At 40.1% G+C, this 17,669-nt stretch overlaps 1 protein-coding gene across 2 annotated transcripts in view; it reads right to left on the reverse strand.

Annotated features, from left to right (window-relative positions):
* Positions 1-15,696: 15,696 nt before the first annotated feature.
* Positions 15,697-17,669, reverse strand: part of fpgs (folylpolyglutamate synthase) — a 63,223-nt gene continuing 61,250 nt past the window's right edge. For both annotated transcript variants that reach the window (XM_028809120.2, XM_028809121.2), the window contains exon 15: positions 15,697-17,267. In XM_028809120.2, coding sequence (XP_028664953.1) covers positions 16,876-17,267 — 392 coding nt within the window. In that variant the 3' untranslated portion in view covers positions 15,697-16,875. The remainder of the gene's footprint in view (positions 17,268-17,669) is intronic.

A 17,669-nucleotide genomic window follows, 5' to 3' on the forward strand; every position in this document is an offset into this window, starting at 1 on the left:
ATATTTAGCATGTGTGACTTTTAATCTTGTACAGCCCATTGTATCCATGCACGAGTAATGACCGTCTTGTGAAATCTTTGCATCAGGCTGTGTCTCTTTCGGGCATTAAATGATGCATATACAATAAATTGAGAAATGTTAACATTTCCATAAATAAACTACGGTAGGATACTTCGACAAAGTAGGACACAGGCCCGGTCTTAGGTATTATGGGGCCCTAGGCGAAAGGGGGGTCCAGGAGCCCCCCTGGAAGCTCTGTGAAATGCGTGAAAATTAGACCAAGGAGTCGATCCAGGGCCCCCCGGACGCCGGGGCCATAGGTGGTCGCCTACTTCGCTTATGCCTAAGGCCGGGCATGTAGGACAACTCGTCAGAACACCGGTTTTTGTCCTCGTCATTGAACACACGGACTCCGTGCCAGTCAAAACCAATTTGGAGTTCTAGGTGGGGTGGATGGTCGTCACCCCTCGTTGTCCATAGCGGGTATTCGGTATTAGTAGACTTTGGCGACTCTTTGGGATAAGGTGGTCCCGCTCGGTGTTCGGAGCGCGCGTGACTTTAAGTACAGGGTGGTCCAGATCTAATTATGCTATTTTCATTACGCTATACCTTATTAAGTTTATTACATAGAGAATTCACAAAAAATTATTTTTGTTGCCGATAGATGGCAGCACCTGCCCTGCATTCGTTTATTGCAAGATATTTTGAACAATTCTTTTATCTTGCATTGTTTTTCCTGCATTGCATTAAAAGTTGCATAGTTAGATCTGGACCACCCTATATATATATCGCGGACTTTAAGCAGAGGTCATTTTGATATATTATTTAAAGGCATTAGGTTATTTAGCAGACTTACACTAAAACATATCTATTTGAGTTAACTTGTTGGCACGCTGAACAGAAAAGCCTCGGAGTTGGGCAGTCAGCGTGTTAATTACAGCTTCAACATGATAAATAAATAAGTAAAGTAGGGGTCTCCAACTCCGGCTGTAGGACATCATTTACAAAACATTGCGTGGATTCGAGCGTGAAAATATGCTTACGCCAAATAAATAAATAAATAAGACCAGGGGGGTATTTTTCGTACGTGGATTAGTCGCTTAGCCGGATGTAATTGTTGACGATTTGGCCTGATCCTGATCTGTCGGTTTTTTGAAACTCTTGCTGGAAGTGTTGTCATAGCAGCACATCCAAATCCTCAGACCTGCTCAGACCTGCTACAACACACCCGCTCCGAGCAGGTTTGCGGATTTGGATGTGTTGCTATGACAACACTTCCAGCAAGAGTTTCAAAAAACCGACAGATCAGGATCAGGCCAAATCGTCAACAATTACATCCGGCTAAGCGACTAATCCACGTACGAAAAATACCCCCCTGCTCGGAGCGGGTGTGTTCTACGTAAACAAGGATTAGTTTACACACGTGATCAGTGACGGTGCGTGGAAGTCATCCAGTCAGGGCTTCGCCGTTCATGAATGAGCGACCAATTGATATTGGTGAGCAAATTATAAGAAGAGAATTTCATATAGAGAGGGGTTTGCGCGATCGGCAAGATCCTTTATTGCTCCCGGAGGAAATTCTGTACGAAAGATCCCGCTTTAGCCGAGGGGGAATATTGTACCTCAAAGATTTATTAGCTCCGTATATTCGAAGTCACACTCGGCGAAGTCAGGCTCTCACAACCACACAGACGGTAGGCATTGCTTTGAGGTTTTTTACAAGCGGCACTTTTTTATATACTGTAGGCGATGCGGAAAATCTAACTAAAAGTGCAGTTTGCCAGGCAATTCGTAAAGTCTGTTTGGCTCTGAAATACTTCCTTCGGGTTTTCATTGTGTTTCCTGGACACCTGCGTGTGCAGACAATAAAAGAGGCATTTCATGCCATTGCAGGTAGGTAATACATAGGCTAAAACACCCACAGTTCCATAAAGAATCTCACAATCAGCCTAACATTCTCATTACCAGGATTTCCAAATGTGATTGGGGCACATGGGACTGATCAGAGTGGAGTTTGATCAAACATTATTTGGAAAATGTACCTCTCCTCCTGATGAATAATCAGACACAGTGTCTTCATCAAATATTTGACCTTCGTCAATATCTCGTTTGTCAGACACAGGTTCAAGGGATATGACATTCCCTGCAACTGACCCAACAAAAAAGAGGGCTACATGGAACATACCTATGGCACACATGGAGGACAAATACATGCAATGACCATCCTTTACCTGAAATGATGTGACCACTGCATCCTGCCACTGGTTCTGAGGAGGAGCTTCCCCCTGGAATGCCCTCAGAAACAGGGCGATGGGCATTTTGCTGGAGAGCCAACTCTTCTGCAGGGGTTAGTTAGGTCTGGACCGCGTGGACCTCCACCTGCTTTTTGCTTGTCTGCCTTCTTATTAGCTTTAAAATTAATGTTCTTTACATTATATATAATTATTTATGTCAACAATTCTTTAAATAGTTATATGCCAATATTTACCAGTTTGAAGTATATTCTTGTACTTCACTTTAACCTGTTCCCATGTTCTCCTTGTGCTCACGTTTGATCTGGAATTATGACATATTAAATAATAATTAACCTGACACATAGGAAATGAAACACTGCACTCAGTAAGTACAATGCACACTACTTAGCGTTTAATTCGTCGGCCACTTTTTGCCAGCCGTCTTTTCTGGTCTGGGCTGCTTTTGCAGTGCTAACCCTTGTGCATATTAAATCTTGACATTCTTCATGTCCTTCGAATAAAAGGTCTTGCGCCGCGTGTGTGAAAAAAAATGCGCCCGTTCTTTCGTCATTTTGTTACAGCCTATCAAAGACTTGCTGATCATGTTTTCTAGACTCAATATATATGGGCTTTTCTCTCAGCGCAGGCACGCGCATTCATCTCGTATGATTAGATCCAGCTAAACTAATCTAATACACGGCTGCGTTTGAAAAACCGACCTATCCCGGATGAGTGTCACCGGCATTAACTCATCCAAGATGAGGCACCTGATCTCGGATGATTTAAGCGACGTACAAAAAATAACCCCCCTGGCATACGCACATTTCTACACAATTTTCCGTTAAAAATCACAATCACCTTGTGAACGCGCCTCGATGCTAATCAACCTCATACATATGCAATCACGATGCCGCAGAACTTCATTGGCTGGCAGCGTAGCCTCGCACCTGACGCATCGAGACCCCGCCCACAGCATTCGAGAGTATCTGGCCGTGCTCTGCATGTGCGCCATTATAGCGCCTCTCCTCTGCGCTGTGGGGGTCAGGGGAAGGTGTAACTCGCCACCGTCGCAGTGGGTACCCGCTGTTGCAATGAATAGTACAGGCCACATCAAAAACACGGAAGGGTCACGTTACCAACAATTGCGCTACCACCTACAGCACTGTCATGTCTGTCGAAGCTACTTTGCCTCAAAATAAACGAATCACAGGTTGACCCAGACCACCTAAGCCTGGCATTTATCAGTCTCATCTTGGCATCACAGATAACCTGCGCGTTAATGGAACATCATTGCTTAAGGATAACAAGAGTGGCTTCATTCTCGTTATGTGCCCTTATTGCAAGAGGAGTTCGTTCATTTGCCTCAGTGACGTTAGGACAGGGGTGGTGAACTCCAAGCCTGGAGCGCCACAGTGGCTACAGGTTTTCATTCTAACCCTTTTCCTAATCAGTGACCAGTTTTCACTGTTAATTAACTTTTCCCCCATCACTTTAATAGCCCTGTTAGAAGAGCTCAGCCCTCTGAATTAACTCCTTTCTTCATTAAATGACAGCCAAGCAGAAATGAGACGTGAAACGAGCCAACAGATGACCAGCTAAACTGAAGCTTCAAACTTCAACCAGTTTCACTCCAATCACTTTCTTAATGAGAAGCCGATTCTTGCTGTTAATTAAACCCGTTATTTAATTCCATGGCTTGTTGCCGCTCTCATTCTGCCACAGCACACATTTCGTAAACTGTTGTTTTTCTGTTCTTTCTAAGAGCACCAATGTCAAAATGTTTTGATGACCTGAGAGATCAGCCTTACCAAGACCATCACCTCTCTTTAATTTTCAGATATTGTGTGATGGGCACAGGTGAGCTGGTCATGTGGCGGCTTGTTTTGTGTCTCCTTATTGTTTGGCTGCTAATTAAAGAAAAAAAAAAAACAACTATGGGGCCTGAGTCAAGTTAATTAAAAGAAGTAATCAGCAGCAAAATCTGGTCACTAATTAAGAAGATGGTAAGAATGAAAACCTGCAGCCACTGCGGCCCTTCAGGCCTGGAGTTCGCCACCCCTGCGTTAGGAGAACTGGACACAGCTGCATATTACCTTTTCATGTTGACCTGTACACCCACACCATATGGAAACTGAATATAGCACCCCATTAGTCGTTTATAGCTTCACGCACAGTGGGCATTATGGAACTGAAGCTCCTCTGAGCTATTGCTGACCTGTCGGCCAGTTCTCTCGTGTGGGTGTCTGTTGCCAGCACCCTGCATATGGCCAGGTAGAGCTCGATGTCGGGCCGTCTGGGGCCAGCTCAGCACGTACAGTACTTCTAAGACACGGGTGTCCAACTCCTGTCCTGGTGGGCCACAGTGGCTGCAGGTTCTCATTCTAACCCTTTTTCCTAATCAGCGAGCAGTTTTCACTGCTAATTAACTCCTGTTCCCTTTGTTTTAATAACCCCGTTAATAAGGGTTCAGTCCTCTGAATTGATTTGTTTCTTCATTAAATGGCAGCCAAACAGAAAGGAGATGTGAAATGAGATGACGGATGACCAGCTAAATTGCAACGTCAAACTCCAGCCTGTTTCACTCCAACCACTTCCTTAATGAGAAGCCGATTCTTGCTGTTAATTAAAGCCATTATTGAATATCAGGACTTGTTGCTGCTCTCATTTTGCCACATCAGACTGATTTCTCTTTTTTCTAAGACCACCATCAAGATGTTTTGGTGACCCGAGACACCTTCACCTTTCTTTATTTTCAGGTGAGCTGGTCTTGTTTTGTGTCTCCTTACTGTTTGGCTGCTCATTAAGGAAAAAGAAACAACTAAGGGGTCTGAGTCACGCCAATTAAACGAAGGCAAAACCAGTTAATCAGCAGAAAAAAGGGCTCACTAATCAAGAAGATGGTTAGAATGAAAACCTGCAGCCCACCAGGACCAGAGTTGGACACCCCCCTTCTAAAAAAAATCAAAATCGGCTCATAAGCCAGACATTCTTTATGGGCAAAAAATTCTGGTGGTCCTTAAAAGTTTGTTCCTATTGTATCTGACCATTTGAATAGTCTTCAAACGAGTCATGTTGTGTCAGACCACTAGGCCAGTGCTTCCCAAACTCGACCCTGGGGGATCCACAGTGGCTGCAGGTTTTTGTTTCCACCAACTTCCGTTTTTCATTGGAGACTCGGCCTAATTAAGGGAGTCATTATTTCCCCGTTTCAGAGTCAATATAGAAATTACAAACTAAGTTTGGTTGATTTTTATTTAAATGTAGTAAGTAGTTATATGCTGCGGTGGGTTGGCACCCTGCCCGGGATTGGTTCCTGCCTTGTGCCCTGTGTTGGCTGGGATTGGCTCCAGCAGACCCCCGTGACCCTGTGTTCGGATTCAGCGGGTTGGAAAATGGATGGATGGAAGTAGTTATATGGGGAATATGTAGTTGTTTTAAATTAACAGCATTTTCAACCTAATTTTCATTCTGTTTTTCCGGATGTTCTGGTTATTTATTTGATTATTTACTAATTAGCGGGTCTGACACTGAAGTCGTTGCTGCTTTCATCATCCTGGGTGTCTGTTGTGCTGGTTGTTAATTGTCACTATTAGAGTTAAATTAAGGGAGCAAACTACACAGGAAAAGGGGAAAATAAAAGGAAGACAACGAGAGAGAGTTAAGTACAGTGGTGTGAAAAACTATTTGCCCCCTTCCTGATTTCTTATTCTTTTGCATGTTTGTCACACAAAATGTTTCTGATCATCAAACACATTTAACCATTAGTCAAATATAACACAAGTAAACACAAAATGCAGTTTGTAAATGGTGGTTTTTATTATTTAGGGAGAAAAAAAAATCCAAACCTACATGGCCCTGTGTGAAAAAGTAATTGCCCCCTGAACCTAATAACTGGTTGGGCCACCCTTAGCAGCAATAACTGCAATCAAGCGTTTGCGATAACTTGCAATGAGTCTTTTACAGCGCTCTGGAGGAATTTTGGCCCACTCATCTTTGCAAAATTGTTGTAATTCAGCTTTATTTGAGGGTTTTCTAGCATGAACCGCCTTTTTAAGGTCATGCCATAGCATCTCAATTGGATTCAGGTCAGGACTTTGACTACGCCACTCCAAAGTCTTCATTTTGTTGTTCTTCAGCCATTCAGAGGTGGATTTGCTGGTGTGTTTTGGGTCATTGTCCTGTTGCAGCACCCAAGATCGCTTCAGCTTGAGTTGACGAACAGATGGCCGGACATTCTCCTTCAGGATTTTTTGGTAGACAGTAGAATTCATGGTTCCATCTATCACAGCAAGCCTTCCAGGTCCTGAAGCAGCAAAACAACCCCAGACCATCACACTACCACCACCATATTTTACTGTTGGTATGATGTTCTTTTTCTGAAATGCTGTGTTCCTTTTATGCCAGATGTAACGGGACATTTGCCTTCCAAAAAGTTCAACTTTTGTCTAATCAGTCCACAAGGTATTTTCCCAAAAGTCTTGGCAATCATTGAGATGTTTCTTAGCAAAATTGAGACGAGCCCTAATGTTCTTTTTGCTTAACAGTGGTTTGCGTCTTGGAAATCTGCCATGTAGGCCGTTTTTGCCCAGTCTCTTTCTTATGGTGGAGTCGTGAACACCGACCTTAATTGAGGCAAGTGAGCCCTGCAGTTCTTTAGACGTTGTCCTGGGGTCTTTTGTGACCTCTCGGATGAGTCGTCTCTGCGCTCTTAGGGTAATTTTGGTCGGCCGGCCACTCCTGGGAAGGTTCACCACTGTTCCATGTTTTTGCCATTTGTGGATAATGGCTCTCACTGTGGTTCGCTGGAGTCCCAAAGCTTTAGAAATGGCTTTATAACCTTTACCAGACTGATAGATCTCAATTACTTCTGTTCTCATTTGTTCCTGAATTTCTTTGGATCTTGGCATGATGTCTAGCTTTTGAGGTGCTTTTGGTCTACTTCTCTGTGTCAGGCAGCTCCTATTTAAGTGATTTCTTGATTGAAACAGGTGTGGCAGTAATCAGGCCTGGGGGTGGCTACGGAAATTGAACTCAGGTGTGATACACCACAGTTAAGTTATTTTTTAACAAGGGGGCAATTACTTTTTCACACAGGGCCATGTAGGTTTGGATTTTTTTTCTCCCTAAATAATAAAAACCATCATTTAAAAACTGCATTTTGTGTTTACTTGTGTTATGTTTGACTAATGGTTAAATGTGTTTGATGATCAGAAACATTTTGTGTGACAAACATGCAAAAGAATAAGAAATCAGGAAGGGGGCAAATAGTTTTTCACACCACTGTATTTATAGCTTTCGAAAAAAAATACTTTTAAATGTCTTATAAATATAAAAACAATACTGTTCTGTTTTTCTGAATGCAGAATAAGAGTAAAAAAAAGACCAGCTAATTAAAGGAGATCAGTTGTTATCAATTATTATCACCGATAGTGAATCTGATTGAAACAAAAACCTGCAGCCACAGGGGGTCCCCAGGACCGAGTTTGGGAACCAACTGCTGTAGGCTGTGAATCAACCGCAGGGCCTGGGATTTACAGCTTTCTGTACGAGGAGTGAATGACATCAACGGTTTTTACTGTGCTTTGGTTTCCAATCCTTAGAAGTTGACAACAGGTAGCCAATAGAAACTGATGAAAAAAAATATAAATTATAATAATAAATAATATTATATACAGTGGAACCTCGAGATATGAGTTTAATTCGTTCCAGCACTGAGCTCGTATAACGAATTTCTCGTATCTAGAACAAACTTCCCCATTGAAAATAATGGAAATCCAGTTAATCCATTCTGCACCCCCAAAAATATCAACATAAAAATCAATTTTCCTAACAAATAACACTGATAAATAATATATACTGTAGTTTACCTTTAATAAATAGCACTGGTAAATAATATAACTGTAGTTTACCTTTATGAAGAGTCCTGGCTGGCTTGAGGGAGACGATAGGGAGGTGGGGAGGAGGAAACGGGTTACTGTGGGAAAGGAGAGTCCCCCTCTGATTCAGGAAGGCTCTCATGTTTATCTATGATTTCTTTCTTAATTTCAACGGCCATGGCTTCCTTTTTTTCTTTGCAGCACTATCTGAGGCAACAATCTTCTTGAGAGGCATTGTGGAATAATTATTTTCACGTTAAATGCAAAAAAAAAAAAACAATGAAATCACAAGCGCACAAACGTGTAGATCCTCACGCTACAGGAGAACAAGGAACACTGAGTGAGCTGATGGGCGGGCAGCGTCAGCTTGGGTGAATCCCTGAGTCGAGGCGGATCGGGAAACGCGTCACGCATACCCACAGCCTGTCTTGTGGCTCGTTACGTGAGCCAATGCTCGTATTTAGATCCGAATTTTTCGCTTATACTTTCCTCGTATCTTGAATTTCTCGTAAACAGAGCTGTTCGTATCTCGAGGTTCCACTGTATTAATAATAAATATTATAATAATAAAATAAATAATATAATAATATAAAATATAAAAAAATATAAAACAAACCAATGGAAAAAAAATAATATAAATTATAATAATAATATTATATATTAATATTAAATATTATAATAATAAAATAATATAAAAAATATATAAAACAAACCAATGGAAAAAAAATAATATAAATTATAATAAATATTATATATTAATATTAAATATTATAATAATAAAATATAAAACATAAAAAAATATAAAACAAACCAATGGAAAAAAAATAATATAAATTATAATAATATTATATATTAATATTAAATATTATAATAATAAAATAAATAATATAATAATATAAAATATAAAACAAACTCATGGAAAAAAGAGCACTTCCATGCAAATACGCAGCATTGACCTGCTTACAAGAGAACTAAAAAACAGCTTGTGGGTCATATTCATCACTTTTAAGGTGTAATATTTTTGTCATGTCAACACACATTCTACTAACGGCTCAGGGATATAAATTAGTATGCATGCAAGTCGTCGTTTAGCCGATTTTGCTGCATTTCGCGACTCAATTGCGGGTGTCCTCATTCTCCAGTTTCTCCAAAGCGGAGAGGGCAGATCTGCCATTAATATATATGCATGTTCCCCCGTCAAGCGTTCTTTTATAAATCTTGACGTTTGTATTGAAAGCTGTGTACACACATTTCAAGCGTATTTTTGTGCGTACACAACTTTTATTATTCTGACCACCAGATGAGCTGGAGTCAAGAGTGAAGGAAGGACAATGCTTGGTTAGGGGTAAGAGAAGACAGAAGAGGGAGAACTGTTTGTGTGGGATTAGAAGAAAAATGCTGCATCAAAGGTATAGTTATTGAATGAAGAAGGTATTTGAACACGGGAATTCTGCTCATGCAGTTGTGTCTGGAGATTGGAGGTCAAAGATGCCCCCTAGTGACCACAATATATACTGTATATTGTTTACACCAGCGGTTCTCATATTTCGCGCCACCCCCCCCCCTTTTCTATCTGGAATAATTGTGTGCCCCCTGCATAATATAAGATAGATGAGAGTAACCCATGATACAACTAACAAAGGTATGATACTCATGCGGTGTCGCGGTATCCTATCATTTTTACTTCCATAAGATTTGCATGTGTTCGGCTAACTTCAATGAAATATTTGCAATTTATTTTTTTTAAAGTGCTTTAATAACTGTTAAAATGCCTTGTGTGGTTTTTGGTAGTAATTCTAATCCCAAAAATAAAGAATAAATTATTCTTATTTATTTTTTTTATGTAAAGAAATGATTAAATGTTTTAATTTTTAAAAATCTCATAAACAAGGACACCGATGAAGTCAATCTGCATGAGACAAACGTATTTTCGTCCAATAAATATTATACCGCTGTTAGTTGTATCATGAAAAAAAAACCCAATACGCTGTAAATTATTTAACTCAAATTTGGCAATATTGGCTACACTGCCAATGTGGTGCAGTTGCGCCACATTATCACCTGATCTACTGTTACCCGAATGTTCACGACAGATACCGATACTGATACGTCTCGAACTTTCTGGATTGAAAATACGTGACTATAAAAGCAGCAGCAATGGCACCACTCGTAGTCATTAGATCAATGCCTTAGAACTGTTTTATTTTAATTTTAGTTATAATGCATTCGTTGTGATTATATGCTTGCAAATTTAAATTTGTAGTACTAGGGTGTTGTACCGTGTTAGCCATTATGAATGTAGGGAAAAGCCAAGCAAAATGACACCTTTTATTGGCTAACTAAAAAGATTACAATATGCAAGCTTTCGAGGCAACTCAGGCCCCTTCTTCAGGCGAGATGTAACACAGAGACTGGAGTTCCCTGTGTTTATATACACACTCTAGGACAAGAAACAACACTGGTAAATATTGGCTACTCTGCCAATGTGGTGCAGATGCGCCACATTATCACCTGATCTACTGTTACCCGAATGTTCACGACAGATACCAAAACGTCTCGAACTTTCTGGATTGAAAATACGTGACTATAAAAGCAGCAGCAATGGTGCCACTTGTAGTCATTAGATCAATGCCTTAGAACTGTTTTATTTTAATTTTAGTTATAATGCATTCGTTGTGATTATATGCTTGCAAATTTAAATTTGTAGTACTAGGGTGTTGTACCAGTGTTGTTTCTTGTCCTAGAGTGTGTATATAAACATAGAGAACTCCAGTTTCTGTATTACATCTTGCCTGAAGAAGGGGCCTGAGTTGCCTCGAAAGCTTGCATATTGTAATCTTTTTAGTTAGCCAATAAAAGGGGTCATCTCTTGCTTGGCTTTTCTCTAAATTTAAACTTGAAATAAAAAAGTTAAAAATTAATTTTGAGGTCTTGTTCATTTATTCGACGTGCCCCACAGTTTGAGAACCGCTGGTTTACACAAAGACCTCTAACCCCAACACACCCTAATCCTACAGTTTATTTATTTACTGCCACTCAACACTTTCAAAAATTTGAAACAATATTCTTTTCACAACAGTATTAAAGAATGCTAAAGTGTAAGATTTATATAGAACACCCAAATTTGGGGGTAAAGGACAGAAATATGCATGTGTGTCAAAGCCACTTTCTGTTCCAATATAACCCACCTAACTCAATATGGGGGGGGTGTCAGACCCTAACTTAGCAACATCAGAAGCTTCCCTGGATAGAGCGTCAGTCCTCGACCGGGCCCACTCACATATTGTCAATTTACAGTCATCAGATAACATAGCTGGCAAGTCTTCATGAACTTCATGTAATCTGATCCCATTAAGCTAACTTTATTTGGACTGAGCATATCTGGAGCAGAAAAACTAAACCAAGATCTGTGTGGAGATGAGGGGGGCAACAACTAAGTCAAAATGAAAACAGCTTGAAAATAAATCTTAAAAGTGAATATATGACAAGACAGAAGAAAAGATACAAAATTGATGATAAAGTTCACATTTTACAATCATGTTGTTTTGTTTTTATTTTTTTTGCTGTTATTAACAGACCTCACTTCTTTGAAAGGGATGTGCTAAATCAGCTTTACTTCCACCATTCTGTCCAAGCCAATCAGCCTGTAAAAGGTCACTTGCCTCAAGTTTTATTCACGTTTTTCTAAAAATGACAAAATTGTGCCAACTTACAGTCATAACCTAAAAAAAAAGAAGAAACACATCAAAAACAATGGATGGTGATAACTGAAATCCAGCCAACAATTCTTTCACACATCTTCCTTAACGCTGTGTCACATTACACAACTTTTCCAGTGATTTTCAGTTGTAGCATTCATTTACATAATCTTAGTGAGCTGGGCCACCAGTCACTAATGTGACACACCCAGCAGCTCCCTCCAACTAGTCTGCGACTTCCTGCGATTAAATCAACAGGTTTTGATTTTGTTTTTGTCGTGGAGGCAGCACAGTGCTCAGGAGAGCTGACAAGCAATGAATGCTCATTCAGAAGTACAATTCATATAACACAGCGACGAGGAGTAAGGAACATGGGTGTTTCAGACCTCACAAACAACAGAGACTCTCGTCAGTCTGATGTCTCGTGTTTTAGCATAACAGAACTGGCTCAAGACTGTGGCTGAACTTGCCGTACCTGTTAACCCCTTAGTACTGCACCGGCTCCATCAGACAGCATGATATTGGCTGTCAGAAAAAGGGCAAAGTCGGCACTCAAGTCGGTAAATGTGATATGAGCAGCGATTTTCAGTTGTTTAAACTGACATGGTCCAGTGACAAAAATCAGCAATTGTGGTCAGTAAATATGACATATCCCACAAAAAGAAGTTGTGTAATGTGACATCGGCTTTAGACAACACTCACTAACATTAGAATTCTACAGTACTCTGTACATATGACAAAAATAACCCTACGATCCTACAGTTTTCCAAGATACAGTACTGTGCAAAAGTTTTAGGCAGGTGTGAAAAAATGCTGTAAACAAAGAATGCTTTCAGAAAGATAAATAATGATTGTTTACTGTTCTCAATTTACAAAATGCAAAGTGAGCGAACAAAAGAAAAATCTAAATCAAATCAATATTTGGTGTTAACTACCTTTTCCCTTCAAACCAACATCAATTCTTATAGGTCCACTTGCACAAAGTCAGGGATTTTGTAGGATTCTAGTCAGGTGTCTGATCAACCAATTCTACCAAACAGGTGCTAATGATCATCAATGTCACACGTACGTTGAAACACAGTAATGAACTGAAACAGAAACAGCTGTGTAGGAGGCTTAAAACTGGGTGAGGAACAGCCAAACTCTGCCACCAAGGTGAGGTTGTGGAAGACAGTTTCATGTCATGGCAAGATTGAGCACAGCAACAAGACACAAGGTAGTTCTACTGCTTCAGCAAGGTCTCTCCCAGACAAAGATGTCAAAGCAGACTGGGGTTTCAAGATGTGCTGTTCAAGCTCTTTTGAAGAAGCACAAAGAAACGGGCAACGTTGAGGATCATAGACGCAGTGGTCGTCCAAGGAAACTTAGTGCAGCAGATGAAAGACACATCAAGCTTATTACCCTTCGAAATCGGAAGATGTCCTGCAGTGCCATCAGCTCAGAACTGGCAGAAACCAGTGGGACCCAGGTACACCCATCTACTGTCCGGAGAAGTCTGGCCAAAAGTGGTCTTCATGGAAGAGTTGCAGCCAAAAAGCAATACCTCCGACGTGGACACAAGGCCAAGCGACTCAAGTATGCACGAAAACATAGGAACTGGGGTGCAGAAAAATGGCAGCAGGTGCTCTGGACTGATGAGTCAAAATTTGAAATATTTGGCTGTAGCAGAAGGCAGTTTGTTCATCGAAGGGCTGGACAGCGGTAGAATAATGAGTGTCTGCAGGCAACAGTGAAGCATGGGGGAGGTTTCTTGAACGTTTGGGGCTGCATTTCTGCAAATGGAGTTGGAGATTTGGTCAGGATTAATGGTGTTCTCAATGCTGAGAAATACAGGCAGATACTTATCCATCATGCAATACCATCAGGGAGGCGTATGATTGGCCCCAAATTTATTCTGCAGCAGGGCAACGACCCCAAACATACAGCCAAAGTCATTAAGAACTATCTTCAGTGTAAAGAAGAACAAGAAGTCCTGGAAGTGATGGTATGGCCCCCACAGAGCCCTGATCTCAACATCATCGAGTGTGTCTGGGATTACATGAAGAGTCAGAAGGATGTGAGGAAGCCTACATCCACAGAAGATCTGGGGTTAGTTCTTCAAGATGTTTGGAACAACCTACCAGCCGAGTTCCTTCAAAAACTGTGTGCAAGTGTACCTAGAAGAATTGATGCTGTTTTGAAGGCAAAGGGTGGTCACACCAAATATTGATTTGATTTCTCTTTTGTTCATTCACTGCATTTTGTTGATTGATGAAATTAATGATTAACACTTCCATTTTTGAAAGCATTCTTTGTTTACAGCATTTTTTCACACCTGCCTAAAACTTTTGCACAGTACTGTATATGGTGAAGCAGAAACATCACAAATTTAAAAAGTTTTTCTTCCTCATAATATAAATACTTCAAGTGTTCCCAAAATAACAAACAAAACATCTGAAGCACATTAATGCCAAACAATATACTTGTACACATTTTTGAATAAGGTTCAGGAAAACTGGCAGCACCTCTGAACAATGTGAAGTGGTCTCAGCCTGCAGAAGAGATGTGGGTGTGAACAGATATAAAACTAGTAAGCCTGGCAGATGAAGAGTGTGTTGATTGCTATTTTAAGGTGTTACTGTTTCCTTCTATTTCAATCTGGAGTAACACACTGCTATCATTAGGACATTAAACAGAACCACACTCCATGTCTCACGACTCCACTCCAGTCTGGTGTAAGAGTCCCAGTGTAATGTGCTGTGTATTCTAGTACAGTGCCATGGCCTCACATTGGTTCTCCCCTCTAACAACAACAAATTTACAAACTTTAGGAGATCGTCTGCTGAGAGCACCAAAACAGTTATGCCTAAAAGACTCCAAATAGAGCAGTACTTCATTTTTAAAGACGTAAGTGAAGTAGTGCTCTACACAACCGTTTTCCATTCTGCTCCTGCAGACTCCATGACTGATGGTTTTCAATTCAATCAATTTTCTTACAAGTTTTGCTAAAATGTATGTTGCCTACTTCAGCCTGCATCACATATTCAAAGCGGGGCTTCATAAAAAATGTCACAGACAAGCGTAGAATAGACAGGCACATAGTTCAAGTGAGTTATCTGCAAAAAACATTTAAAGCAGGCGGAGAAGACAGATAGACAAAATGCTTCCCCCATTTACACATGACAGCAAAAAGCATCAAAGTAATAAAATGGTCTCTTATTACACAATGAGCATACACCTTGTTATTTTAGAATCACATATGCATATCAGATATAAGCAAATTCAAGTTATTCTGCTTTATCAAGAATATGACAAATACACAGGTCAGGCACCTGAATTTCTGAAAATAATCAGTTAATGAGCACAAAAAAGGGTCCAACATTTTAACATCTCAAAAAGAAGAACACTTACTACTGCGCTTTTCTGACCAAGATGATTAAAGCAAAGTAAAGGTTACTTAGCAAATACTTTTAATAAACAAACTCGGAAAAACTGGTTGGCCTGAAAACTAGCAGTCCTGTAAAGCAGTAAAGCTGTAAAACAGAACCATTTATCAGTAAGGATTTATGAGGGGGCGATTACCATTACAGGCTGGAGTATCTGTACTATGGTCAAGTGTTTGTTCTTATTGTTTAGTGAAATAAAAAATCAGCATCTAGCATTCTAACCAGCAGTCACTGTCACAATACACAAGAGGTTTAGAACTCCGCCTGGGGTGTATGGGTGAGAAGTTCTCCGGTTTTCATACATGAACTGCCTACTAAGACTGGATGCTGAACATCATATTCCCTAAACACATGCATATTGGGCATAAACCGAGTGATTGTAGTTAAAATTATTTTAAAAATGCCTACTATATACATGCAATCATCTTTTGAGAGAGAAAAAAAAAACACTCTGCCAAAGCAATTATTAGTTGCTGTGTAATTTTATAACCTATTTGTAAAGTCTAACTTCAGCACACAGTTATGGCACATTGGTCTCGGAAACAAAAAAAGCTGGTGGAATGTCACTCCATAACTAGGCAACCACTTAAAACACAGAGATATTAGCAAATCAGCAAACCGGGAAAAACAGGAGAAAACGAAGAGAAACGAGTAAAAGAATATTTTGATTTCTGAGCTCAGGGTCTGACATTTTTGATTAAAGCTCTGTAAACTACAGCTGATGTGTATCAAAGGCATTCCAAGAAAAAAAAAAAACTTTCCATTTTATCCATACTTTTTAAAAATAATTCAGCTTACAGCACATAACAATCAAAGAGACTTGGCTCCTAATGTGGATTTTGCTGATTAAAATAGGTTACAAAAACAAAATAAATACTACTTCAGACAAATTTGGCAAAACTATTAGGTCACTGCAAAACATTCATTATAGGCAAATAAGCACTAAATTAGATTTTCCCTATTAATAATTAAATTGTATCATCGTCATTAAATCTATAGTTTTTCTTAATTTATTTTATGATAAAAAGGCCTGCAGGCATCTCAAATGCTGCAATAAGTCGTCTTAGGCAAATAATCAGCCAAGAGACGGCTTTCCAGCTACAGTAATAAATAACTTTCACAATTCTATAGCTGTAAAAAACATTATAAAGTATGCTACTTTTATTATGCCAAGCTGCAGCACACCTACTTCAAAAGCTGAATTCTGAACAATTTGCTGCTCCATAAACTTCAGTACTTTTATCAGGACAACAGCAGAAAGCTGGACCGCACAGGCTTGACACCCTGGATATTGTGATATGCAATGTATCTGAAATGTAGCTTCTTGTAGAAGCAAACTTTCCCAAAAAGTCAAAATTACAGAGCAGGCAGTGCACACCCCGGCAGTATATGAAAATACACAATATACATGAATTCCAAGGGCTCAGGGGTCCTTCACAGCAGCAAGAGGTGTGGAAGAGTAGCAAACATTAAGATGGACTTGTTTTCATAAGGTTTTCAATCGTCTTGTTTCTAAAATCCATGTTGTGGTAGACACATCCTCTGAGGTTTATTTTCTCCTGGTTTGAGTTTTTTCTTTATTTTTTTCCAGCTGCCACCTTGTAATAAATAGTAGTGCAAACAAAAGCACCTAAAACAAAAACTATTGAGATAATACAGGATCAAGGAGTTTTAGAACACCACCAACAAGGTGCAAACTTCCTGTCACCAGTACTTGTATATTAGCTGCCTCCTGCAGAGTCCGAGCTCCTGCTATGGCACCAGGCTGCATTGTGGCCAGAGTGCTGGGTTTCCCAGAGTAACCTATAACTGGATCTCTACCCTGAGTAATCCACCTAAGAGCGCTGTGTATGCATGGAAAAACTAGGGATTCGACTCCTCGATGCACAGTCCCAGTCATTAAAGGGAGACCTCCTGGCAAAAGTAGCTCTGCTCTCGGAACTACTTCCTTCTCACTGAGCCAACGCCAACTCTTCTGGTTGTCTAAGCAGCGTGTCAGCATGTTCTCCACAGTCACGTTATAGTTGTGCTGGTCTGTTTTGAGAAACAAAGAAAAAGGTGTTTATCGCCACTGAACAGAAGCCAATAAGTTGTCAAAGAGTAACTAACAGCTGAACTCATCCATTATTTATATACAGTGGATAGAAGTCTACAGTAATCCCTCCTCCATCGCGGGGGTTGCGTTCCAGAGCCACCCGCGAAATAAGAAAATCTGCGAAGTAGAAACCATATGTTTATATGGTTATTTTTATATTGTCATGCTTGGGTCACAGATTTGCGCAGAAACACAGGAGGTTGTAGAGAGACAGGAACGTTATTCAAACACTGCAAACAAACATTTGTCTCTTTTTCAAAAGTTTAAACTGTGCTCCATGACAAGACAGAGATGACAGCTCTGTCTCACAATTAAAAGAATGCAAACATATCTTCCTCTTC

This window comes from Erpetoichthys calabaricus, chromosome 9 (genome assembly GCF_900747795.2).
Source record: "Erpetoichthys calabaricus chromosome 9, fErpCal1.3, whole genome shotgun sequence".
Classification (NCBI taxonomy): domain Eukaryota; kingdom Metazoa; phylum Chordata; class Cladistia; order Polypteriformes; family Polypteridae; genus Erpetoichthys; species Erpetoichthys calabaricus.